The sequence below is a fragment of the Panthera pardus genome, unplaced genomic scaffold (genome assembly GCF_024362965.1).
Source record: "Panthera pardus isolate Hobbes unplaced genomic scaffold, ASM2436296v1 HiC_scaffold_20, whole genome shotgun sequence".
NCBI classification, from domain to species: domain Eukaryota; kingdom Metazoa; phylum Chordata; class Mammalia; order Carnivora; family Felidae; genus Panthera; species Panthera pardus.
This window is the reverse complement of record NW_026526766.1, coordinates 1,531,596-1,558,623: the sequence shown is the minus strand read 5'-3', so window position 1 is coordinate 1,558,623 and position 27,028 is coordinate 1,531,596. Positions and strand designations below refer to the sequence as shown.

Genomic DNA, 27,028 nt, shown 5'->3' with positions numbered 1-27,028 from the left:
TGCAGTTCCAAAGCCAAAACGATAGGAAAATCAAGTCGGATGGTCAGAATCGGGAGCTCCTGGCCCCTCTGCCCCGTCCACACTGCACAGGCAAAGGCTTGTCCAGACCTAGCCAGGAGCACACAGTATACCACGGCTGTGCCACTGTCACCGGTGGTCTCTGAGCAGCACAGACCCCCGACCTGCAGGGGAGACAGCAGGAGCCAATGGCTGGCCCGTCACCCTCTGCACCAGGCTCTCTGGGGCACGGATGTGGCCCTGTCCGGCCCTGTCCCGAAGCTCTGGGCCCCCTCACGCAGCCTCAAGGCTGGGCAGACACCAGGCTTCCCACAGGGACAGGAGGGCAGGGGGCCGGGACACCCACCGGGAGCTTCCCCTGGGGAACTGGCGTGGTCCCAGCCCAGCTCTGCTGCACCCAGGAGGGAGGCCTGTGGAGCCCAGGGCTGCATGCTGCCCGGGCCAGCGGTCAGTCCACGCAGGGCAGGCGCACCAAGGAGCAAAGTCTAGCCGGTGCACATGGAAACTCATCTCTTAATCCTCCAATTATCATACCAGAATCCTCCCCGCAATCCCCAGCGGTGAACGCTAAGCAAACCATCCACAAGAAATTAACATATTTCCCTCCATTTTTTTTCAGCTGTTTTTTCCCAGCAGCAAATACTTAAAACAGAGCAAACGGACCATCAAAAACTGACCCGCTCTCCAAATGGGAGACTGGGGAGAGGGACTGCCTGCAGCAGGCGGTCCGGGTGGGCCTGGCAGGCACGTGTGCGTGTGCGGGTGGGTGTGAGGGCACACGTGTGTGGGGGCACACGTGTGTGTGTGCAGGGCAGTTAGCGGTGCACCTCGGACAGGCAGCCCTCCCTCCAGAGTCCGAGCATCAGCCAGCCAGGGTTCTTTCCGGAAGAAGGGCACCCCAAGGCCACGTGGGGCCAGTGCCCTCCTGGAAAGGGGGTCACAGCCAGACTTCTCCTGGCAAAGCCTCAGGCCAGGGTCCCGCCATAGCAAAGGCCACAGGGCATTTCTGTCGTGAGGGACTCATATCTGTGCGTGTACAGAAACCACTTAATGCCAAGCAGGAAACGCATACCCCAAAGGGCAGCAGACACTGCCGAGAGAAAGCACCTACAGCTGTCTGTGAACACAGTACTGCACAAAACACCGTGATTTGTGAAAGAAAACACAGCCAAGTGACTTAGCCAGAATCCTCTCCGATCACAGCCTAATGCGCTTCCTGGGGGCCCTGCGGCCTCCCCACAGCTCATGCAGCGTTGGGACTGCGATTTTGGGAACACGGTCTCGGGGGCAGAGCTAGGGGACCGACTTCTGGGCAGGCCACGTGCGCCCTGCCTTCCTCAGGCCCAGCCCTTCCTGCCTGGATGTCACCGCCCAGCACAGCCCACCGTCCCGGGCCCCCACCGAGCTCTGTCATCGGGCAGGACAGGGATTCTGCTCTGGCCTCCGCCACTTGTGCTGCCTCAGTGTCTCCTGGGCCGCCGGGATGTGCTGCTGTCGTGGGGATGGGCAGGGGACAAACTCCCAGGTGGGAGGCCCTGACCCCTCGGTTATCTGTCTGTGGTACCTGTGGCAATTCCACGTGAGCAAAAAATGACCACAATGCCTAAAAACAAAATTAGTTGGATGGGCAGAGAATTCAGCTGGGACCATCACCAGAGAAACGAGCCCAGAGGGGTTACTCCGTGTCTCTCGGATCGCAGGTCTGGGGCCTAGCAGGCCTGGGCAGGAGGAATCCCGGCATCCAGGGGCCCCCACAGCCGCAGGAAGTGGGCTCCCAGCCCTGCCAGGCAAGTGCACGTCTGTTTGCACACAGGGGTCAACTGCACGTTGGCAGTTGGGTGGGTCTGCACGTGCCCCCGGACAGGTGCGGTCATCTGGGGACCTGGCAGGTGTGGCCCCTCCCAGGGCACGTCTCTCCTGTCCCCAGGCTCTGAAACGACCTTCTCTCTCCCTGCAGGGTGAGGTCTCTGAAGCCCTGGGTCCCAGAGACACCAGGTGCCCTTGACCCGGAGGCTGGGCACAGGCCATGGAAAATTTCCTACATTACCTTCACAGCATTTGGGAAGCGTCTAGATAGAGACTGCTAGACGTCCCAGCCAGGAGCCCAGCCCAGCCCTGGTTCTCCGCATTCCCCCAAGGAGGGCAGCCGCTCAGCCTCCTCTGAGTGCAGGTGTCCAGGACTGTGGCGGGGTCGGGGGGAGCTCCGTGCCCTTACTCAGGGGCTCCACAGACCTTCGAGAACAGCAGGCCAGCGCCCACTCACCTACCTCTGGGACGTAGGCCCAGAGAGCCCATGTGTGCCCTGCAGGCCTACCTGTTGGGGTTGTACTCGAGCGCTCCAACCTCCTCACTGGCCTGCAACAGGTCCAGGATGCCCGCGGCTGAGCCCCCGCTGTCTTTCTTCACTTTGGCGTTGCGGGCAGGCTTGGTGTCCGTGTCGATGTGCAGCGAGCCCTCATCAGAGGACTCGTCACTCTGCCACGGGGATAGAGCCACAGATCAGACAGGGCTTGAGGGACAGCCATTGTCTCCCTCTGGCCATAACAGGTTTCTCACAGTCTTTCAAGAGCCGGCCCTTAGAACAAGCACTGCGGGGCCTGCTGGCGAGACACACACAAAACGGCTAGACCCCAGAGCTTTCTGTCGGGCCCCAGGGGCCTGTCCCGGAAGGCTGCCCTATTTCCCCAGGAAACCCTGGTTCACCCAGCCTTCCACAGGAGCGCCGGTACTGACAACAGATGGGAGGAGAGCCCGTGTGGGTGGGCAGGGAGCCGGTGGGAGCACGGGCCCACACGCAGAGCCCCAGTTAACAGCCACTGGCAGGTAGCTCTGGGGACCCCTGGCCTCCTTGCGAACAGCCACCGTGTCCTGGGCTGGACGCAGCCTAACTTAACCACCCCCCAACCATGGTGCAGGACCCCCGGCAGGCCTGGCCCCGCTCCCCCCACCATTCATCATCTTCAAGGTGGCACAGCCACCCACAGAGACCCGAAGACCCTCCTGGAGTCCCACCCCTGCGTTCATCCCTCCCTGTGGGTCCTATGGCACGTGGCCCCACTCCAGAACCCAGGCCAACCCCCATGGAAACGCCCGGGGAGCATGAAGATGAGCCACGTCCCCTGCGAAGCAGGACGGCCAGAGACAGGGATGGGCGTGTGGCCTGGCCTCCCAGGGACCCGGGGCAGACACACCTTGTAGAGTGCCGAGTCCAGCTTTGGCTTCGTAACGGGCGTGGGCAGCGGCTCCTTCCCGTCCAGTAAGACTGAAAGCACAGCAGAGATGCGTCTGGCAGAGGCCACGGGAGCACGGCCGCCCCCCACCCCCTGAGCCCTCACTCACAGGACAAGTCTCTCTTGGGGGCGCTCCGCTTCCTCCTGATGGGGAACTCGTCAATCTTGAGCTCCCCATCATCGGACACATACTCGTACTCGTCCCGCACGGGCTGGGGCTTGTCCTCCTTGAAGCTCTGCACGGCCCCAAACACGCCGGGGCCAGGCTGCGGCTTCAGGGCCTTGGAGCTGCGGCGCACACGCGGGCCGGTCAGTACCATGGGACAGTGGCCGGCCCGTCCTCCAGCTGTTGGAGGGTGTGCTCCCCCCGCCCCCCCGAGGCTCTGGTCCCAGCTCAATTTCAGAGGCAGCCAGCATCCACGGCCTGGGGTCCCCGTGGAGCTGTGTTGGAAAAATTAATTCCGACTGCGGTGCAGACACAATGTTCTAAAAGCTATCATTCAACTCGGGTGAGGCGGGGCTCCGACGCGTCCAGCAATGGGGACAGCAAGCCAGGGCTGGGCCTTCCGCTGCTCCCCACAGGGCAGCTCCAACTGCCAGCATCTGAAGCATACACACCAGGCGGCAGGGAGCCCTGCTGGATGTGCACACCGGCATGCACACAGAGCTGTGATACGGTGTCCACGCACACGTGTGCACGCACAGAGTCCCATCCACCACTGCCTTCTCCATTTCCAAAGCTTCAGCGCCCAGCAACCGAGCTTCAGACAATCAAGCATGTGCTCAGGGCCATGAGGTCCAGGCGACGGGCCCTTCCCCACGGGCCTCTGGGCCCCAAGACCACCCAGACCAGACCCAGGCCCCTGCTCACTGAGCAGTCTCGGCACACTGTCTAGAGGTCTTGGGACTAACGGGATGTCGGGCCAGGCTCTGCACGGCGCTGGACGTTCCCCTGCCCTGCTTCCCCACCACCTGCAACAAGGAAACTGAAGCCCATGGCAGAAAACTGGCCCCATTCCCACTGGGATGTACTGCTTCCCAGCCGGGGGGCACCCACCCCAACCTGAGACTCAGCGAGCAACTGCACGTGGGACCCTGGCTGCCAAGGGGCTTCTCGGCTGCCAAGCTGCTCAGCAGACACAGACCCCTTCTGCCGTCTGGAACACCGACATGCCCACTCCCACACACACCCTTCCTGCCTCTCAGCTCAGTGCCACCTCCGCCAGGAAGCCCTCCCGATTTCTCAGGCCCCACAAGCCCTGCACTTCTATCCTCCACAGCCTCCATCACAGCCATAATTTGGGGCACATTTGAGAACGATGGGTTCACACAGGCCTCTGAGCCCCGAGGCCAGGACCCTGACCCACCCTACATGTTGTGTGCCAGCCCAGGGCAGCAACCGGCCTGGAGGCCACCCAGTCACGCTCTCCCCTCTGCAAGCACACACCAACTGGCCCCTCTCCACCCACCAGAGCTATCAGGTTGGGAGGTGGGGAAAGGTTCTGCCTGGTGAGGTCAGCCAGCTCTGGAAGGGGTGGGGGGGCTCACCTGGGGACCCCTCCAGGAGGTCATGTGTGTGCATGTGGGGTGTGTGTGTAGCGCGTACGAGCCTGTGTGACGTGGGGTGCGTTTCTGTGCGTGTGTGCTGTGTGCAAGCGTGTGCCCCTGCCCCTGCAGGCTGAGTGTGCACGTACCCCAGCAGTCTCTTGTTGAAAGAAAATGAGAACTTGGTGTCCTTGTTTCCTGAGAGAGGAGACTTCTCCAGCTTCTGCTCCTCCTCCATCTTCAGCAGGGAGTCGGGTTTGCTGTTCTGAAAAGCAAACCCAGGGCTGTCACTCGGCTGCATGCAGGCAGCCAGTGGGCGGAGGTGTTGGGACCGGCCGGCCTCCTCCCTCGGACCACATCATCCAGGAACCCCATTCTCTGTAGCGCCTAGGCTCACGTGTGTGCAAACGTGCGCACACACGCACACACTCCTCACCTTGTACTTCCACTTGGCTTCTGACTTGCTCTTAGTTTGTTCTCGGATTTCCAGCCTCTCCACATCATTCTGTGAACTGATCACCTCCTTGTTGGGCACACTCAGGACACTCTTTGTGGCCTAGAAAATAGCAGTCATGACCCAGCAGTGGACACAGGAGAGGGTCAAGGATCTCTGAGGCTACAGGGCAAAGTGAGAGCCGCACGGCACAGAGCCCCTGCCTCCTGCTGGCTCACATGCAGCAGCTCAGCTACCCATCCACTCACCCCATCTATCCACTCATCATCCATCCATCCACCCCAAACACCCAACCATCCACCCACCCACCCACCATCGTAACCATCCACCCATCCATCCATCCGCCCACCCACCCACCACCCCATCTATCCACCATCTATCCACCCACCTATCCACCCATTCATGTACCCTCCCCCGCTCATGCCCTCCCTCCCTTTTCCTGCCATCCATCCACATGTTCATTTGTTCATTCATCCACCCTCTCTGCCTCAAGGAAAGGAAAACCAACGTGCCCCACCGGAGCCCTGTGACACTGGCCCTGGTTGTCAGTGATTCCCCGAGAAGGGGTATCAGCCTCCCATTAGCAGGAGATCACTCAATGGGGCCGGGTCTCAGTGTCTCACGGTCCCTGAAGCCCACGCCTAAGGCCCTCTGGTTACACTGGTCAGGGCCAGGCCTGCCTCTCTCACTGATTATGGGGGCTCAGGCCCCTCAAGTAACTGCCCACATCGCCAGTCCCCCTTCTGCCCCCCCACCACTGCTCTCTGATGGGTGCCTGGCCCACCTTCAGGTCCCAGAGAAGACTCAGCCAGCTTGTCCCCCCGCGTGACCCCGTGTGGGACCCCCGTCCCAGCACAGACACCACTGCCTTCACTGGGAGGCTCTGTCCCCACTGCGCCAAGCTCGTTGGGCACAGCCCACCTGTCCCCGGCCCCTAGTACAAGGACACGGCAGCCCTGGTTCTGGGCCGCAGGCCAGCCTCTGAGGTGTCTGTGGACCCTCTGACAGGAGGGTGAGACCACCCACCTTGCCTTTCTTGGGTGGCTCGATCTTGGTAAGCGCCTCCTTGGTGTGGGCCTCCAGCAGGTCCAGGTTGGGGATGGTGGGAGAGGCTGCCCCCCTGCACTTCTTCCCTTTCTTCTTGCCCCCATCCTTGAGCTTTAGGGGCTTGGGGGGCTTTGGGGGCTTCGGAGGCTTGGGGGGTTTGGGGACTTTGGACGGTTTGGGCATCTTCACGGTTTTGGGAGTCTTTTTCTTGGACACTTTCTCCAGGAAGGACCGAGGAGGGCTGGCCTCAATAGGGGATGGGGGCTCCTCCTTCTCCCGGTCCCCAAAACAGACCTCATCTGAGGAGATGGCCGGGGTCACTTCAGGTCGGGTGGCCTTGGAGGCATTCTGGGGCAAGGACAAGAAGAGGTGGTCAACCACCTCCTGCCAGGAGGGCCTCAGCCCAGGCCGTGGGAGACAACCCAGCAGAAAAGAGCATCCGTCTACATGCTTGCATCTGTCCTATGGCATCCGTAGGATACACCCATCTACACCACCTATGGGTCACACTCACGTCTGTCCTACAGCGTCTGTAGAATACACTACCTACACCACCTATGGGACACCCTCACGTCTGTCCTACAGTGTCCATAGGATACACCCGTCTACACCACCTATGGGTCACACTCACATCTGTCCTATAGGGTCCGTAGGATACACCTGGCTACTACACCATCTACCAGACATGTTCGTGTCTGTCCTACAGTATCCATAGGACACCCTCACATCTGTCTACACCATCATGTGACACATCCATCTACAGTACCCACATGATAGGATGCCGTTCGTCTACACCATCAGCTACCTGACCCCTCCACCTCCTTGGTGGGAACTGCTGTCCCACCCTGCAGCACAGAGAAGCTGGGGGCAGTCCGGGCTCACGCAAGCAGGGTCTCCAGAGGCTGGAATTGTCCTTCCTCCAGTCTCCTCCCCACCCGTTGGGAAAGCTGCAGAGGAGCCCCATCCCGTTTTCCCAGGGCTCCTGCCAGGAGGTCACAGGCAGCCACAGGTGCCTAGGAGTTTGCACTGTGCCGGTGACCCTGCCCCAGAGGGCTGGGGGAGGAGCCATCTCAGACACCACTGTCCCTGGCGGGCAGCTCTGGGGAGGGCCAGGGAAGGCAGGCAGAGGGTCCCCCTGCCAGGGTTGGCGGCCTCCGGGGTCCGCCCTACCTCGCTGAGCCGGATCTCTTTGGCGAGGTCTTTGATGAGCTGGGAAGGTTTGAAGTGCTCTGGGAGTTCGTCCTCATGCTCCGCCAAAGCCTGAAGGACAACACACACAGGCCCGGGCTGGGTGCTGCCGTCTACCTTCTAGGCCACGCCACCCCACCCCTTCCCACCCACAGGGGCCCTCCAACCCAGGCCCCATCAGACAGGCAGGGGGAAGGCTTTGTCATGACCCCACTCCACAGGTGGAGAAACAAAGTCCCAGAAAGGACGACATGCCCGAGGCCACCACTGGCTGGAGAGTGGACGTGGGCGGTCCCTTCTTCCTGTGCACAAGGCTGCTACACCTGGCCATGTGGCTGAGGGGAGGTGGGATGGACACCAGATACTGTTCCAGGCCTTGAAGCCAGAGATGGGGATATAGGACAGCCCTGGGGGATCACCAGACAGTGCTGCTGGGGGACACGGCGGGGGCAGGGCGTGCGGGACAGGGCAGTGCTGCTGGGGGCACCTTGTAGGGTAAAAGGTCTGTTGCTGTGGAGGGCACAATGTGGGGACACAGTGTAAAGGGATGCCCACATCACAGAGCAAAGGCCACTTCTGAGCTGATGAGCTGATGCCTAGATGGGCCCAGGGCCAAGAGGCTGATCCCAGCTCACGTCCTGGGCCCCCCTGCCCCACCCCGCCCTGCCCCCTCAGGGGCACTCCGTGGTATCTCCACCACCCACCTTCCCCCCTGCAGACTCTCCAGGCCCCTGGGCCCCCCCGCTGCGCCTTGGGCCGGGCACTGCTCCCCCTACCCCGCTACAGGTGAGCTCTTCACAGGCTGGCTCCCACTAGAGGAACGGCTCCCCGCCCGGACCCACCCCTCTGCCCGCTCACACGGGGCACATCTCCCTACCTGCTTTTTCGTCCATGATCTAAAAGCACCATTGAGAATTTTAGCTCCTTGGACTAGATGAGGGGGCAGCTGCTTCCCAGATTTGTGAGAACCTGGGTGGGGAGACAGAGGGATTTGATCTGGTGGGCGTGTGCCCGCTCGCCCCTCCCCGCCCACAGCCTGCGGGTGACTTCACGCGGTGGGCGGGGCAGGGGCGGAGTCCGGCCGGACCTCTGCCCACTGCCACCTGCCCAACTGCCAACGGTTGCTCTCGGAACCTCGGGGACCCAATCCAGGTGCCCCGCGAGGGCAGGACTGGCGCTCCCCCCACCCCCACCGTCCACCCGCAGGGCCCAGGTGTTCCCCCTCCACGTGGCTCCCCGCCCACCTCAGTGAGGGGCCATAGGCGCACCCACACCTCACGCTGCCCTTGCATAGCTGCGGTACCGGGTGTCCCTGCGGTGGTGGGCCAGGGCAAGCACGGTCTCAGAGACGCCCTGGGGGGCCGTGCGAGCCCCCAGGAAGGGGACAGAGTGCCCCCTTTCCGGCCGGGTAGCTCGCTGCAGAGGCCAAGCGGCCTGATCTCCGAGCCACCACATGACTGACGTGCGGGTCCATGGTCAGTGGTCACCCCATCAGGCCGTCTCCAGCGGGGGGGGGGGCTCTGCCTATGCTGCCCCCATCTCACCTCCCTACCATGAGCCCTGGGGGCAGGACTGGACTCCCTCCTAGACACGCCCCTGCCAGGGTGAAGTGCTCTGCACTTGGGGCCCAATGGATGAATTTCATTGAAACCTGGCCAGCCAGGACTAAGGTCAGTTTTTAGCTTTCCCATCTCTAACAGGAGCCAGAGCCCCTGCCCTGAGGAAGGGGTCTCAGCTGGCTGTAGGAGCCAGGCACTGACCCTGAAGGCCTGGGGTGCAAGGCAGCTGGGTGTCCACGGATAGCAGGGACCCAAGGGGCCCACCCCTTTGCACAAGCCTCCGCGGGGACCCCAACAGGCACACCCACCCCTAGGATGGCAGGGACGTTGCAGTGGTCCTCAGCTGGCAGCCGGGAGCCAGGCAGACCCTCAGGCCTCTTGACATCCCAACTGAGCCCCACCAGGAGCCAAGAAGGCTGCGTACACCAGGCCCGGGGACACACAGCAGCGTTCTTTCCAAAACATGAACCACCCTGCCCAGCACCCCCCAGCCCCACACTGCAGAGCAGGGCTCAGGCCCCTTGAAGGCTGTGCTCCACCCACAGGCAGAGATGCCAACCTGGACATCCGTACCTTTAAACGCCTCCAGCAAATGCTTTCCCATGTACCAGCAGGCAGTTTCAAAGTTGGGAAACTGAGTCAGGCTGCCAAGTTTCAATCTCCTTTCCACTTCATATGCTCTGGAAACCATAGCAAAGAACTGTCCAGAGCACTGAGCTCTGAGGGGGCGACACTAAGCGTGAGCCCACATCAGAGTCACGAGTCACAGCTGTGACAAGGCCACAGCGCGGCTATGCTGCCCCAGCCTCCACAACGGGCCCAGCGCAGCAGGGAAGAGTAGGGGACCACATGGGAACGAGCTCCATGGGCCACGGCCACTGGCCGCTCAGGGGCCCCTGCGAGATCACAGCCCACCTCCCAAGGAAGAGGCTAACGGCACGCCCAGAACTCAGGGGAGACGCCACCACACCGGCCTGGCAGCAGGGGACCTGCCTGGTGGAACCCAGGCCGGCGTGGCCCTACCTCATCTGCATCTCCACACTCAGGCTGTGGAGGAAATGTCCCGCGAAGGCCAGGCAGTCCACAGGCGTGAGCGTGGCGTAAATCCAGCCTGGGGAGACAGGGAGGTGGCCAGCCCTTCGTGGTACTCGAGGCTCCTTCCAGCCTGTCCTGGTGCCCCCGTCCAAGCTGGCCGGGCTGCTCAGTGCACTTCCTGCCTGGCCCAGGCCCAGGAGCTTCCCACCCAGGCCCGGGCTGCCCAGCACCCCGACCTCCACACATGGGCGTGGGGGTGGGTGTGGGGGGCCCAAGCCGAGCTGCCATAGCCCTGGGAGAGCTGGGCTGGTCCCCGGATCGTCCTCAGAGGGGAACCTGGGCCACATGGGGATGTCACCGTGGCCGGGGGGAAGGGGGGAACCCGGGGGAGGAAGGGGTCTCTCAGGAAGGACTCCGAACACCTAAACGAATAGGAGTATGAGGCCTTATTCAATCCTGATTGAAAATGGGGGAAGAAATATCTGTAATTAGGAAATGTGAGCAGTGGCTGCTTAGGTATTGACATCATGCTACGTGCAAGAGGCCTTCTGGAGAAGGAGGAACGTCTCAGGATGCAGCATGAGGCCTGTAAGGCCCTTCCTCCTCCTCAGGGCTGAACTGTCCAGATGAGCAAAAACGTGGGGCGCAGGGCCGGCTCTCAGGGCCCCAGGACAAGGCGGACAGCCCCGCGGATGCTCACCTGAGGGGATGAAGAGCGTCTGGCCCTGCTTGAGGGTGCATTTATAACACCTGTCCACCTGGTCTGCAAAGAACATCTCGCTGTGGTTCGCGGCCGACTGCCAGCGCTCGTACAGGGAGATGTTGGCCGAAGCCGGCTTGATGAGATAGAAGATCTTCTCCCCCTGCCAACAAGAGGCCACTGGCAGAGCCCGTCACCGCCCAGGACGCTGGGGGGCAGGGGCACCACAGGCAGGGGACACCGCTGGGGGGCAGAGCCGGCCACTGCCCAGGGACCATGGACACCCAGGGACACCGTCCCTTCCCTGAGATGTTGGGGCCACACGGGCCTTGCAGTTCAGGAGTCTGTTTGTGGGAAGGTTATGGGCACCAGAGCCCGGGCACCCCACACGCCACGCTTGCGCGACACTGGGAATGCCACGTGTGGCAGGGGCAGCCCCGCTGTGTCATGACTTGCTCCACTCCTGAGAGCCTCCTGCGTCTGGGCTGCAGATGGAAGGATGGCCCCCATGGCCAGGCTCCGGCCCGCCCCACACTCAGCGCTCCACAGGGCCCGGACCATGAGCCCCACCGCCCCACGAGTCAGGCTCAGGCAGGTGCAGGGAGACCCGGGGCCGGTGCCTGAGCCCAAGACTTGGGGTCTCCTTCTCTGTTTGTCTTCACATCTCCCTTGTCCCCTGGCAGGGGCCCCCAGCCCTCCCCGCTCTTGTGTGGGCCCCCACACACGTTCCCTCGCCCCCTCTTCCAGGAAGCCCTCCCAGCACCGCACTCCCCTCCTTAGGGGTCCGGAATGCAGAGCGCCAGGCCCCCTCCAGTGGGCTTCATGAGCCTCACCCTTCCCCAGAAAAAGGCAACACATCTGGGCCACTCTGGCCCCGAGGCTCCGCCACCCCCACCTCCCGAGGGCAGGAGAAACACATGCCCATGCCCCCCCCCAGGTGCTGGCCCCATGGGGGCCGTGGGGACCGCAGGCAGCCTTGCTCGTGGAGGCGGGTGCGCCCACCTTGAGCACGTGGTACCAGGCAGAGGCGCCCCCCGAGTCGATGTGGAAGTCGGTGTAGCTGTCCTTCACGCAGATCAGGCAGTACTTGGTCACCTTGGGCTTGGCCAGCAGCGCATCGTCCGGCCAGCAGGTCTCCACCCAGGACAGCTTCTTGACGATGTCAGGCGGCTCCACGAAGCTGGACATCCTGGGGGAGACAGGAGGAGGGGCATTGGCGGCAGGAAGCTCCCCTGCACCTGCCGGGCCCCCAGGCGGGAAAGGTGGTGCACGTCCCTCAGCAGTTCTCCACCTGGGCTATGTGACACGGCCCCCATTTTACAGATGAGCAAACTAAGGTTTGCGGGGGCAGATCGCAGCTGGCCGCCGGGTGCAGCCACGGCAGGTGCCTAACATGGGGTCTGTCCATCCAAAGTTGGGGGAGGGGGAAGGCCAGAGAACGCCCCTCCCTGGGGACCCAGAAGGGGATGGCCCAGGTGGGCCCATGAGGGTGCTGCTGGATATCGCTTGGTGAGAAGCCACTGGTCTCCAGAGCAGACCACAGGGGACCTGGAGCCAGGAGCCACATCGGTCATTGTCAGACCAGCTAACTCGTCTTCAAACAGGCAAAGGTGGCCTTTTCAATTAAATGTCACTGGCCTGATTAAAATGCCAGTATGGGGGCGTCTGGGTGGCTCAGTCAGTTGAGCGTCCGACTTCGGCTCAGGTCATGATCTCGCAGCTCGTGAGTTCGAGCCCCGCGTCGGGCTCTGTGCTGACAGCTCGGAGCCTGGAGCCTGCTTTGGATTCTGTCTCCCTCTCTCTCTGCCCCTAAACAATTCCCATTCTGTCTCCGTCTCTCTCAAAAATAAATAAACATTAAAAAAAATTAATAAAAAATGCCAGTATGGCATCAAAGTCGTCCGGGTCAGCAGCCCGACACATCCACGTGCTGGCCGCCTCAGGCAGGACAGAACCGCACAGCTCCACACGGAAGGCCCTGCCGGCCCAGACAAGAGTGTCACAAACCACAAGCTAGGCCCCACCACTCCGCCCTCCAGACCTCGGCAGCAGACCCTCTTGACATCTCCGGCTTGTCCCAAGCTGGTGTTCCTCTCTGTCCCCTGAGCCCTCCTCCCCACCGTCCATGCCCAAGGTGGCTCCCAGGCCCCCTGCTGCCACAGGAGAGAAGACCTCTGCACACCACACACGAGCGCTTCCCCCCATGGCCACAAACGCCCTCACTTCCTCGCTGGACAGCTCCTCGAGCACACAGCCAGCCTGCCCTCCTGCCACCGAGGCTCACTGCTCCTTGCAGCCTCCCAGAGTGGACAGGCTGGGTCCCATAGCCCCAGGCACCTGAGGCCACCGTGGGTGACAGTGCAGAGGTGACGACGTACGTCCACATAATTGACACGTCACTGTCACAGCAGGCGCCTCTGGGATCAGGGAACACATGAGTCACGGCAGGATCCCCACAGACCCCAACATAGCCACAGACAGACTGATCAGGCCTGGCCCCTGAAGCCCCAGCTGGCGTCTTCAGGGACAGACAGCACTGATGACGTGGAAGCCACCCTCTCCCCCTCGACAGCCCTGGCACCAAGCCCACAAATGGCCTGGTGTGACGTGTTCATGACCCCTGTGATCCTTGGACCGGGCCTGAGGACACCGGAGGCACCACACATTTTCTGCCAGCAGAGGGCTGGCCCCGAGAGGCCCAAGGGGAAACCACACACCAAAGCACCAGCTCCCCAGCTCTGCCACGCTGGCAGCTCTCTCTGAAGCCCCCAGGGGGGCCAGCAGACCAAGCTCCTGAGTGTGTTCTCATCAGAACCCAGCCTTGGGGACAATCCTGCTTGTGAAGCCGCAGGAGATAGCTTTCTCTCGATACGCTAATCTATCCTATTTCCCTTTACGCCTATGCTGTCGGGAAGCTCAAACAAACCCCAGCATCCAGTTACAATATCCTGTCTGGGCTCCTGGCACAGTTCTATATTCTCCTTCTCAGTGTGGTTTTCAGTAACTCTTTTTTCCTACCTGCCCTTCTGCACACAAGCTATCTGGCTATCACATGTGCTTTTCAGAAGTTGGCAAGGGTGGAAAGGGTCTGAAAGTAAAATCATGCTTAAACTAAACCAGCCACAACTCAGGTCTTGTGCCGAGCAAAGGGCCAGGGGGAGAACAGCGAGGATTTGACAGAGGGGCAGGAAAGGCAGGGCCAGGGCAGGCGCTGGCCAAGCCACAGCAGAGCAGTGGTCCTGGGAGAGCAGGGCCGTGGCACAAGGGGCAGTGCTGGTGGCTGACCAGCCCCTGACCACACAGAAGCTGGGGCTAGGCAGGTCCAGACGGCCATGGTGCAGGACCCTCCACCCTGAGAACAGCAGCAAGCAGGGCAGGCCTGGCTCCAGGAGCTCAGGCTGGGGCCGCAGGGAGAGCAGGTGCAGAGTGCGACCCTGCTGTGCCCACAGTGTGCACTGGGGAGTGCACCTGTGAATGTGTGCAGGCACGTGTGGGAGCGTGTGGGGGTGTCAGTGTCTCAAGGAACGTCACGCACGAGCATGAGCACGTGCGTTCTGGAAGAACCTATGCCGCGGTGTGGCCTGGGGCTCTTTCTGGGGAACGGGGTGGGGGCAGGCCAGAGGAGTCCGCGTCTTGCTGCTTATGTTCCGTTTGGATTTGTCACAGTGTGTCACTTCCGGTCTTGAGAAGAGAAACAGACCAGCACCGCATGCCGCTTTCGCACGTGTGTGCGGGCTCCCCGAGCAGCCGCAGTCCCGGCCCGGGGGCCCTCACCTGGTGTCGGAGAACTCCAGGCTGGTGAGGTTGAGGACCCGCTTGCGGTTGGTGCTGTAGTAATAGTCCACAAACTCCTTCAGCTTCATCTTGCAGTCCTTCTGCTTGGCGACATCCGTCACGTCCACGCTCCGCTCTGGGCCTGCGGGCAGGGCAGGGGGTGGGGCCGTGAGGGGCCAGGGCGTGCAGCCCGCCCCCGCCGCACCGGGCTGCCCTGTGGGCTCCCTGCTGAGAGGCAGGGGTGCAGGGAGGCGGCTGAGACACAAGCCTCCGCGGGAGGGGGCCCGGCAGACGGGAACCCCCCATAAACGACATGGGACACACATTTTAAAAATCAAAAAATCAAAAACTCCTACACTTCTAGGGCTCCAACTTATTATCCTGAAAACTGGTAAGTTAAAGGAAAAACATTTTTTTCTGTAGTTGACGAGGAAACGTTCAGGGTGAAAATCACCGATGACAGTTCCTTAAGGAACTGGCGAGGGTGAGCTCCTTACACCGACTCCTAATTAGTAGTGGGAGAAAGGCGCACAGGACTAACGGCCTCGTCCCTCCCAGCAGTCCCCAGGGGCTGCTCAGACCCGGGCTGCGGGCTGACGGGCCCTTCTGTGCGGGTGGCCAGGCACCACAGGCTGACGGGCGGGAGCGCCTCAGCCCCGAAGCGGCTGCCGTCCCCCTGAATGTGAATCTGAGTGTCTGTCCAGGTGGTGCAGGAACCACTGGGGACAGAGGAGCGAGTTACATGACGCCACGGGTACACCATTGGCCAGATCCCCCACATGGGACGTTCTCTAGGACCAGCAACCCCAACCCTCCCACAGCCTCGGGAATGGGGAGATGCTGAGAGGCATAAAAACCACATGCAGTGTGCAGGTCTGGTCTGGGCTCTGATTCAAACAGCAAACTGGAAGGGGCGTCTGGGGCGCCTGGGGTGACTGAGGCGGGGCTCTGATGCTACTGAGCAGCCCGCGGCTGCAACGACGTCAAATCATCTGTCAGAGCCCCTGCCGGGGTTTCCGTGGGAGAAGTGACGTACGTGCCACAGATTTGCTTTAAATTTGGGGGTGCAGACACAGAAAACCGGCCAAGATCTTGTGGTTTTGTGGCCAGTACTGGGCACAGGGGAGTTTACTTCCCTTGGGGTGTGTGTGTGTGTGTGTGTGTGTGTGTGTGTGTGTGTGTGAAAACGTCCATAATAAAACAAGTAAGGAGAAGGGAGAGCATTTACAACACAAGCCTCTAAGACATGCTTCCCCGTCGGCTAAGCTGCTTCCAGCTCCCGCAGACAGAGCTATGGTCGAGCGGGCAGTGCCTGGGGCCGGCCCTCTGTGCTCTCTGTGGCCAGCTGAGCCAGGGCCTGGGTGCCAGCTGTGGCAAGATGACACTAGCTACCGGTGACGTCCAGCACCTGGCAGGCGTGAACTAGATCTTAGCTGTTATTCTAGGGGCTGCGGCCGGGCACAGATGGCCCCGATGGGGCTCCCTTCTCTCTGCCTGCCACAGGGGGCCTGGGCACCAGCCTTCTTGGGCTCTGTCCTCCTCTTGCACGGGCCACACCCCCAAGCCCCAGCCACCTTGGGGCCTCAGAGTCTGGGCCGTGTGGCCCCACCTCACAGACGATGCCCAAGCATACAGTTTCTTCCCTCCACCCGGAGGTGTCCCGACTGAGGGTGCCCACAGTGCTGGTTGCTGCCAAGGGGACGGGAGACAGGCTGGACAGGGCAGCACCAGCGGGAGCCGGAGGGATCCAGAGAGGAAGGGTCCTGGGGCAGACCAAGGGTGCCCCAGGCTGGCCCAGGAGAGGCTGAGGGGGGCACAGCACAAACCTCAAAGGCAGGGGCCCTCCATTACCGCCATTAGCACCCAACAGAATGGATTTTGCAGCTGGCAGAATGAAAGGGTCCCAAGACAGGCCCCTTTGCAGTCAGAATAACTGACTGGGGGGACGGCCAGGGTCACGTGTCATTTTAGAGGGACATGGGGTCTAATTCTAAGAAGAGTGCCCTGAACGTACACGGAGACCCCGAATCACAGCGCTCACACAGCATGGGGACCAGCCAGGGCCTAAGGCGAGCAGGCTCCAGGGTGGCCACTCACCCACGTAGTTCTCGACGTCACTGACATAGAAGGTGGGGGCTGGGACTGCCAGGCCCAGCCCGTCTTTCTTGGGTACGAGGATGGGCTCAGTGAAGCCGTGCTCCTCCATGTAGCCCAGCGTGAGCTGGCTGCCGGGCACACGGACCACCACGTCTTCCGCGCTGCGGGAAAAGCGGGGGTCGGAGGTCACGCCGGCCAGGGTCCCGGCCCCGCAGCACCGGGACAGGCCTGGATAGGGCCTCAGAGCCGGAGACATGCAACCTGGGCTCCCACGCCCTGGGAGGAGGGCTCGTCCCCAGCACACGCCCAGGGGTCATGGGGGAGCGACGTGGCTTGGACCCACATCCATCACAGACGTTGGACCTCAAGGTCCAGGAGGCCCAGGAAGGGGAAACACAGAGACCAACCCTCCTACCACAGCAGAGAAAGGCAGAGCGTGGGCAGGATCCCTCCCCTGCCCCTTGCCCTACCTGCCCACCCTCCATAACATTCCTCCCATGTGCACAGAGATTAGATCCTGCACGGCGCTGGGGCTGGGCCTGAGGACACAGCAGATAGAGACAAACCCCTTCCAGGGAGAATCCACTCCCTGCACAAGCCAAGCACAGGGTCTAAGGGCAACCTGGGGTGCTGCGGTCAGTGGCTCCCCTGCCCAGCTTGCCCAGCTGCGTGTTGGGCACTGCCCGGGGCACCAGGGACCTTTGAGGCCCAGCGGGAGAGCCTCCATGGTGACGCTGGAGATGGGCTTCCATCAGACAAGCATGCAAGGTCGTAAGCCCACCGCTGAGAGCAGAGCTCAGGGGGAAGACAGCAGGGGTCAGCGTCAGAGCAGCCTGTCCAGGCCTGGAGGGGCAGGATTGAGAGGCACATGTCCCGGGCAGAAGGGGGGTGCCGGCCAAGCCCTGGAGTGGGGAGAATGTGGCCAGGGGTGGGGAGGGAGAAGGAGCCCAGCAGCCGGGGGTAGGGGGTGAGCGGGCTGAGTGCGCAGCAGCTCAGGTGGCCTGTCTGACCGGCAGCGGGCCTCTGCCTCGCGCCGAGAGCACTGGGGAGCCACTGGACAGCTTGAGCAGGGCAACAACAGCTGGAGGTCAATCCGATGGCTGTGTGGACGGACGGAGAGCTGCCGCGGGAGCAGGCTGGACATCGCGACCAGGGAGGAGGCTCAGCTCACGGACCAGGAGGCAGTGGTGGGCGAAAGGGTGGAGGAACAGGGGAGGTGACGGCAGACAGCTGAGGGACTAACGGCTGGAGGAGAGCAGGCGTGTGCGGGGGACAGATCCGCAGCTGACTTGGGACAGACTTGGACTGAGGACGGGTCAGGAGCTCACAGGCTGCAGAGGGAGGCCGAAGCCGCCGGCCAAGAGACAGCCTGGGCAGGGCGGGGGATCAGGGGGAGGTGTAAACTCCGAGGGCCAGGGGCGAGAGCAGAGTCCCCACAACTCCCAGGGAGAGCGGTCAGCAGGAGAGGAGGACAGGCAGGTGGAGGACAGCCAGGGGAGCACGGGGTTGTGGCTCCAAGGAAGACAGTGCTCGAGAGGAAGGAGCTGCAAGGCCATGTCCCACCAAGAGGGAGCGCGTGGGGCAGTTAGGGTGAGGACGGAGGAGGGACCTTCGGGTGGGACCAGTGCTGACAGAGCATTAGGTTCAGGCCAGGAGTGGGTGGCGGGTGTGTGAGCGGCAGCACTGGGACAGTGCAGGGTCATCTGTGGAAGCCCCGGGGTAGCCAGAGGGAGACGGTGTCCGGACAAACCGGGATCCCATGCCCTCATGTCACACAGCCCCACGTACCAGGTCTGGGACTGCCAAACCCATGAGGACCCAGCAAAGACAAACACACATTGGTTCTACGGGGACACCTCTGGGCCCAGGGCAGACAGGCCGCCTCACAGAATGACGGAAGACATATCCACCAGAGCACGGGTCCGGGGACTGAGCACAATGGACGGCTGGGAAACATACTAACCACATTCACAGGGATAATGGGAGGACGCAGCAGAGGGCAGGGAGGGAGGACAACAGAGCAAGCAACATTGACAATGACCTAGCAGAAATTCTACACGTGAAAAACGTCACTTTTGAAAAAATTTAAAAACTCAACAGATGCATTCAATAGTAGCTGCACGCCCCCCCCCCCCAAAATGGTCAATTTGATGGAATACTTGAAAAATAATACAGAGAAAGGGGGTGAAATGCTACTTAAAAAGAAAACAGGCCATTTTTCAGAACTGAGATAAGATACAATTCCTCAAATTAAAAGATCTTACTGAGTCCTGAGTAGAACTGATAAAAACAAAGCACATCCAGACGCACTGTAGCATATCTGTGGAACATCAGAGACAACGAGGCAATCTGAAAAGTCTTCAGATAAAAAAAACAGATTTGCCAAAACCAAACAGTAAACAGATGAACAAACACCAGCCACTAGGCTGACAACAGACATCTCGTGAACAACAAGAGATGCCAAATGACAACAGAATAATAGTATCTTCAAAGAATTCAAGGAAAATAAATTTACTCTAAAATTTTAGGCCCATTTTAGAAAATTAGAATCATTTAAGAACACAGATGAAATGAAAACATTTTCAAAAATAGAATATTTCTATAGGCCTTTACTAAACCACTAAAGGATATAATTCAATAAGAGAGAAATCAAACCTAGAAGAAAGAAATGAGACTCAAGAAATAAGAGAAAATTGAGCTACGGATTTCACACAATCCCTGTCAGAACACCTGTTGACGTCTTTGCAGAAATGGACAAGCTGAACTTGGAAGGCTGACGGGAAGTGCAAAGCTCCCAGACGACCAAAACAGTCTTTACAAAGAACAAAGTTGAGGACACTGACCAACTTCAAAATTCACTGCAAAGCTACAGTAATCAAGACCGTGTGGTGCCAGCATGAGAAGAGAGAAGAGACATATGGATCGGTGCGGCAGAACTGAGTGTCCAGAAATAAACCCAAACATCTGTGGCCAACTGCTTTTTCATCAGGAACGCCAGGACAACTCAATGGAGAATAAAACAGTCGTTTCAATAAATGGTGCATGAGAGAACTGGACGTCCACATGCAAAAGAATTAAGCGGGATCCTACCTCACGTCATAGACAAAAACTAACTCAAACTGAGTTGAAGACCTATACATAAAGGCTGGAACTGTAAAACTTTCAGAAGAAAACACACACACAGACATAAATCTTCACAACCTTTAATCTGGCAATGGTTTCCTAGAAGCCAAAACCACGAGCAGCAAGAACAAGAAGAATGAATTCGATGCCATCAAAATTATAAACATTTGCGTTTCAAAGGACACCATGAAGAAAGTGGAAAGGCAACCACGGGACAGGAGAAAGTATCTGATTGGTGGCAAGTACCTAGAATACGTAGGCAATAAAAAGACAACCCAACAAATGAGTGGAACTGGACTAATGGCTTCAACTCCAACATGTAAAGAGCTTGGAAATGGTCATTCCTGTCCTCACAACAAGAAAAAAGCTGAACAGACTGAATACCAAGGAATTTTCTTAGATTCACTGAACATTAGGGTTACAGGGCAAACAGTCACCCCCAGAATCTGGGGAGACAGGCAAACACAGAGAATCACCACTGAGAGGACCTTACCTGAGGCAGAAGCGGCTGGAGGTGGTAACTGAGAGGATAATTAAAGTGATTTCTGACGAAGTGCAGAGGCTGGGTGTGAACTAGCTTCAGAGTTAAGAACTCATGGGGCCCAGCCTCAGAGGAGACCCACCTTCATGGGTTCTGCCCACAGGTTCTCCTGGTGAAGATCTGTCCTATTTCAGACATGGTTGGGGGAGAGCAATTATGTGTAAATATACTCCGAGTGTTCTCCATAACAAAAGTCTACCTTCCAGGAGCACTTACTTAACCAGACCATCCTCCTCTGATGGGGGAAGGGCAAGTGCCCACCCACACCCCTGACGCCACTAGCTTCCTGTCTTAGGGAAGAAGAGCAAAAGCGAAGGCCAAGAAATGCTTCCAAAGGTAACAGCCCAGAGCCTCGGGCCCACTGAAACACTGAGGTGTGTTATTCAATTACAGGACACTTCCCCTCCCCCAATCCTACTACCATACAACAGTATAATGGTAGTTGAGTATAGCCGAGACAGCTGCAGGACAGATTCTATTTAAGAAGGAGTTGTTAGGGACACCCAGCAAGAACAGGAGAGGAGAAAAACACAAGGAAACTAGGAGAAAGTCATGTGTCTGGCAGCTACAGCAACACAACCCAGCCCCTGGTCTGGTCAACACAAAACCTCACTCTAAATGCATAATCACCTCAGTTCCTTTGACTCAATACATCATGTCCAGCTTTCACCAAAAAATCACAAGATGCGCTAAACTGCAAAAGACCATAGTCTTAAGACACAAAGCAAATCACCTCACCCCTGTCAGAACAGCTGAAATCAAAAAGACAAGAAACAACAGGTGTCACCGAGGATGTGGAGAAAAAGGAACCTTCTTGCACTGCTGGTGGGAATGCAAACTGTGCAACCTCTCTGGAGAACAGCGTGGAGGGTCCTTAAAAAATTAAAAATAGAATTACGTGGTGGCCCGGTAATTCCACTACTGGGTATTTACCTAAAGAAAATGAAAACACTAATTCAAAAAGACACGTCCTGAAGTTTATAGCAGCGCTATCAGAAGCAGCCAAGATACAGAAAGCCCAAATGTCCATCGACTGATCAATGGACAAAGAAGATGTGGTGTGTATACACACACACATATACACACACACATACACACACGATGGAATATTACTCAGACATAAAACAAATCCAATCTTGCCATTTGCAACAACATGGATGGAGCTAGAGAGAATAATGGGAAGTATAATAAAAATAAGTCAGGCAGAGAAAGACAAATACCATATGATTTCACTCATATGTGGAATTTAAGAAACAAAAGAAATGAGCAAAGAATGGGGAGTCTGGGTGGCTCAGTCAGTTAAGTGTCCGACTTTGGCTCAGGTCATGATCTCACAGTTCATGTGTTCGAGCCCCATGTCAGGCTCTGTGCTGACAGGTCAGAGCCTGGAGCCTGCTTCATGGATTCTCTGTCTTCCTCTCTGCCCCTCCCCCACTTGTTCTCTCTCTCTCTCAAAATAAATAAAACATTAAAATAATTAAAAAAAAAAAACAAGAAGAAGAAAGAGACAAACAAAAAAGGCAGACTCTTAAATATAGAAGACAAACTGGCGGTTACCAGAGGGAAGTCTGTCTGTGGGGGGACGGGTGAAACAGGTGAAGGGGGTTGAGGGTACGTTTATCATGATGAGCACTGAGTGATACTCATGTGCAGAAGATGATACTTCTGCTCATGTACAGAAGTATTGAGTCATTATATCGTACACCTGAAACTAATATAACAATGTATGTTAATTATACCTCAATTAAAAAATAAAGTTTTAAAAATATCAGGACATAGCTCAGCTATAGCACAGAATTTGGAAATATAAGATAGGAATTTTTTTTAAATTATGATTAATATGTTAGGAGTGCTAATGGAAAAAGTGGAAAACATGCAAGAACAGAAGAAAATGTAAGCAGAGAAGCGAACACTCTAAGATTCAAAAGGAAATGATAGAAATAATTAAAAATGGTAACAGAAATGAAGAATGCCTTTGATGGGCTCATTGGTAGACTGGATGTGGCTAAGAAAAGACTCAGTAAGCTTGAAGTTAATAACATCTGCTCAGCCTGAAGCATAAAGAGAAAAAAGAATGAAAAAAGCAGGGAACAGAATATCCAAGAATATACAGAACAATTACAGAAAGAGCAACGTGTGCATGACGAGAACACCAAAAATAAAAGAGAGAGAAAGGAGCAGTGTTTGAAGCAGGAGAAATGTTGGAAGTAATAATGGCTGAGAATTTTCTAAAATTAATGGCAGATGTGAAACCACAGATCCAGAAAACTGAGACCACACCAAGTAGGATTAAATACTTGAAAACTATACTTAGACATGTCCTAATCAAACTGCAAAACAGGAGAGGCAATATCCTGACAGAGGCCACATGAGAAACATCTACCTCTGGCATGACAGCGTGAAGAGCCCTGAGGACCCAAAACCCAATGAAACTGGTGAAAATTACTGTGAAAAACAACTATTCAAAACCTCTGGAAATGGTTCTAAGAGCAAATAGCAAATGGAGAAACATCTAGTCTAGAAAATCTATGAAAACCTGGCAGGAAAGGCATGTGCCTGTGATATATGGGCCGAGACCATTCTTCCCTCTACCCCACTGGATCGGCCAGGAGACCTCCCTCAGGAAGGCCGCGGCCAAGGACACAGGAAAGCTGAGTGGGAGCTCTCCCCAGCTTCCAAGCAGAGGGCTTTGTCCAGGAGGAACAGGACGGCAGCCTTTCTCATCCTGCACCAGCTGTCTGTTCCTGATTCTCAGTCTCACGCAAGGGCAGACAAGACATGGGGGGGCGGGGGCTCCCTTCTTCCCCTTGGCCCACACTTGTGGAACTGAGGCTGTACCCCAAGCGTAGCACCCTGAAAATGATGGGGCCCTGATCATCTTTGTCTGGTCTCTTCTACTTAACATTCTACTAGAAGTCCTAGCCAGAGCAATCAAGCAAGAAAAAAAAGGTAACACAGATTGGAAGGGAAGAAAGGAAACTATTCACAGATGACATGATCTCGTATATAGAAAGGTGTAAGGAATCTACTAAAAAGCTATTAGAACTAATAAACCAGCTCAGCAAGGTTGCAGGATACAAGATGAATATACTTGAACTCTATTTCAGTACCGTAGCAAAGAACCCTCTGGAAATAAAATTAAGAAAACAATTTCATTTAAAAGAGCATCAAAAAGAATAAATTACTTAGGAATAAACTTAACAGAGGAAGTACAAAACTCTGAAAACTACAAAACACTATTGAAGGAAATATAAAAGATCTTAATAAATGGAAGAATACCCATGTTCATAGGTCCGAAGACTTTGCATTTTTCAGATGCCAATACTTTGATTCTACTGATGTACAGATTCAACACAATCCATATCAGCTGACTTCTCTGTAGGCCTGACAAGCTGATTCTAAAATTCATATGGAATTCCAGCAGACCAAGAATGGCCAGAAGGATTTTTAAAAAGAAAAACAAAGCTGGAAGGGCACCTGGGGGGTTCAGTCAGTTAAGCGTCCTCCTAAATTAAAAATAGGCAAAGGGTCCGAACTGACATTTCTCCAAGGAAGACATACACACGACTACCACGCACATGAAAAGATGCTCAACGTGAGTTTTCATGAGGGAAATGCAGGTCAGACCAGAGAGAGAGAAAGCCTCACACCGTAAGGATGGTTCGAATCAAAATGCCAGAGAATTGCAAGGGCCGGCAAGGGTGATCAGAAACTGGGACCCTCACGCTCCGCTGCTGGGAACGACAGTGGCGTAACCACTGTGGAGACCAGTCCAGAAAACATGGAAACACATGTCCCCCCAGAATCCTGTATAAGAACGTTTATAGCAGAACTATCTGCAGTAGCCAAACATCAGAACCCCAGCGTGTCAGCTGACGAATGGATAAACAACGTGTGGTCTGTCCACACAACAGAATGTTAAACAGACATCGGTGGGGGGGGGGGGGATGCAAACATTCTAAACCGGCTGCTGGTGGCACACACGTCTGTGAACGCACCGAAGACCACTGAGTTGTACCCTTGAAACGGGCGAACTGTAAGGTCTGTGAGTTGTATCTCAGTAAAAGTCGCGGGAAGGAAAGAAGCCAGAGGAGGGAGGTAACTTGTCTGTGGAGGCTCACGGGTAAGAGTCATACTGGGTCCCTCACGAGACACTATGCATGCAAGAAGACAGTGGGGCAAAATATTTGAAGTGCTAAAAGGAAAAGGACCCACCACGTAGGATTCTGGGTCCAGTGAGTTACTCTTTAAAAGTAGAGAAGAAACCTTGTCAGACAAACAAAAGTCTTCCGGCTGTGAGGGGCCGAGGGGGCGCAGAGCAGCTTGAAGAGCACATGTCCACGAGTCAGGGTCCCCGCAGCCCTGCCCCTGCCCTCTGCCCTCGACCCGCACGCAGCACATGGGTGCGGGCAGGCGGTCTCTGAGAAGGGGACCTGGGGACAGCCTGTCAGGCCCAGGGGCAGAGGGCCACGTCTGGAGGGTGGTCTTGGGCAGGACCCCAGCCCCCACTCCTCGCCCGCCAGAACCTGAGTTCAGCAGCCTCCCCCTCAGGAAGGTTCCGTGGAAAGGGCCACACCAGGTGGTGGGGGGATACATGAGCCCAGAGGAAGAGGGTCCCCAACACCTGCAGGTGCTGAGAAGGAAGAGGTCAGCCCCAGAGCTGGGAGCGCCTAGGGCTTAGGGGGGCTGTGCCGCTCCCCTGGAGGGAAGGCTGTGCCCCTGAGCCCCCCAGGACGAGGCCGCCACCGCCCACCTGGGGAAGGTCCGACTCCGCAGCTCCTTGATGAAGAGCTGGCTGCCGTTCTGGACGGGCTTCACGTCGGGCGTCTGCCCTGGGCCGTGTTTGTGCCAGGCCCGCTTCTTCTTCACTGTGGGGAGACAGGGGCAGATGGCACCCAGCGTGGGCCCTCCCCTCCCCGCACCACAGGGGCCCGGCCCAGAGGGCAGCTGAGGAGCTGTGAACACTGAGACTCCAGCCTCCGCAGAGGCAGCGCCCCCAATGTCCCCGGGGGGTCACCCACACACCCACCCACCCCCGGCCCCTGTGACCTCCCACCCTCCTTGGGTCACGGCCCCACCCCTGCCCTGCCCCTCCCACCCCTCTGGCTCAGCCGACCCCAAAGCTGGGGGAGCCCGGGACCCTTCCCATTAGCACCCAGTCCGCTGAGAGCGCGTCAGAGGCACCTACCGGGAGGTCCCACCAAGGGGACGCCTCCCCTCAAGCTTGTCACCTCCCTGCTGCAACGTTTGCTGCCCTAAGCCCACCACCGGGGCAGGAGCGGGCTGGCACCGCCCTCTGTAGCTCCCGCCCTTCCCACACCCCTCCTGTGCCACCTTGTACTCCTGTGTGTCCCCCTCTGACACCACCACCCTGACCGCTGACTCCAACTCTCCTTTCCTCGTGTGTGCTCCCAGGGCACCGGGCACCCCACCCTGGACTCTTTACACGCAAGTGTGTGCACACACCCCTAGTGGACTGTGACACATTCGCACACATGTGCACATGCACACACATGTACCTATACACGTACAAGCACACACACGTGCATGCCCACGCAGCAGACACAGAACATTCGTGTGCACACACATGTATACACACATTCACACACCTATTGGACTGACACATTTGCACACACATACATGTGCACAGGTATGCACACACAATCACCCATGTGCACACCCATGAGGTGCACACAGAACACACATGTGCACACATACTTACTGGACTGTGGCACATTTGTACACGCATGCATATGCACACATACGTGCCTTTGGACCCACAAGCACACACCCATGTGCACACCCATGCAGTGCACACAGTACATGCACGTGCACACACATATACACACACACCTACTGGACTCTGGTGCACTTGCATACATGTGCATGTGCACACATGTGTGTGCACGCACAAGGACATACCCGTGTGCACGCCCATGCAGTGCACACAGAACATGCATGTGCACACACACATACACACACACTCACACACTCCTACTGGACTGCAAGCCCCTGGAGGGGAGGGAAGCAATTTCCTTGTGGCCCCAGCCTCTGCCCAGGGCAGCCCCTGGTGACTCGGTGAGTGAGGACAGCACTGGCACAGAGACCTGTCCCTGGCAGCTGCTGGCTGGGCTGTGAAACAAGCTGGCCCCATGACAGACATGAGACTAGATCTGAGGGACTGCCAGAGGACCCCCAGGATGCCCATCCCTCACAGACAAGGACAGGGAGGGGGCTGCCACCAATGACCCTTGAGCCTGCCTCCAACAATGGTGTGATATTTCCATCACCCTTGTTTGCCATGGCCAGGGTGTGAGTGGATGTTATGGAAACCCAGCAAGATCCTGTAGAGGGGGGACTTGAACTGGGGGTTCTGGTGGTGGCCCGAGGCACAGATGAGAGACGGAAGGGCTCCATCACTTGTCCAAATCTTTCTTGCCAGCCTGTAACTGGTGACCTTGGGCAAGTTACTGCGCATCTCTGTGCTGCATCTTTAATAGCGAGGTCCGGGACCCTCATGAGCTGCAGAAGGGGAAGGGTGTACAGTGCCCCATCCACTCCAGGAGCTCTGTGGGGCCCACTGCGCGCACGGCCCCTCCTCTTGGCAAGGCTGCTTGGGCTGAAACCATTTGTTCACAGGGCTCAGTCCCACTCTGGACCCTTGGGCTCTCCCCACACACCCACGGTGCCTGGCACAGCCCAGCACTAGTGGGTATG

The 27,028-nt window shown here is 57.7% G+C and overlaps 1 protein-coding gene across 2 annotated transcripts in view; it reads right to left on the bottom strand.

Annotated features, from left to right (window-relative positions):
• PHF2 (PHD finger protein 2) overlaps window positions 1–27,028 on the bottom strand; it is a 73,839-nt gene that overhangs the window by 6,831 nt on the left and 39,980 nt on the right. For both annotated transcript variants that reach the window (XM_053907701.1, XM_053907700.1), the window contains exons 3-17: window positions 25,065–25,179; window positions 16,648–16,808; window positions 14,551–14,692; window positions 11,779–11,965; window positions 10,777–10,939; window positions 10,065–10,152; window positions 9,615–9,721; window positions 8,360–8,451; window positions 7,465–7,554; window positions 6,274–6,642; window positions 5,230–5,349; window positions 4,943–5,058; window positions 3,358–3,536; window positions 3,210–3,280; window positions 2,333–2,493 (exon numbers count right to left, since the gene is read on the bottom strand). In XM_053907701.1, coding sequence (XP_053763676.1) covers window positions 2,333–2,493; window positions 3,210–3,280; window positions 3,358–3,536; window positions 4,943–5,058; window positions 5,230–5,349; window positions 6,274–6,642; window positions 7,465–7,554; window positions 8,360–8,451; window positions 9,615–9,721; window positions 10,065–10,152; window positions 10,777–10,939; window positions 11,779–11,965; window positions 14,551–14,692; window positions 16,648–16,808; window positions 25,065–25,179 — 2,161 coding nt within the window. The remainder of the gene's footprint in view (window positions 1–2,332; window positions 2,494–3,209; window positions 3,281–3,357; window positions 3,537–4,942; window positions 5,059–5,229; window positions 5,350–6,273; window positions 6,643–7,464; window positions 7,555–8,359; window positions 8,452–9,614; window positions 9,722–10,064; window positions 10,153–10,776; window positions 10,940–11,778; window positions 11,966–14,550; window positions 14,693–16,647; window positions 16,809–25,064; window positions 25,180–27,028) is intronic.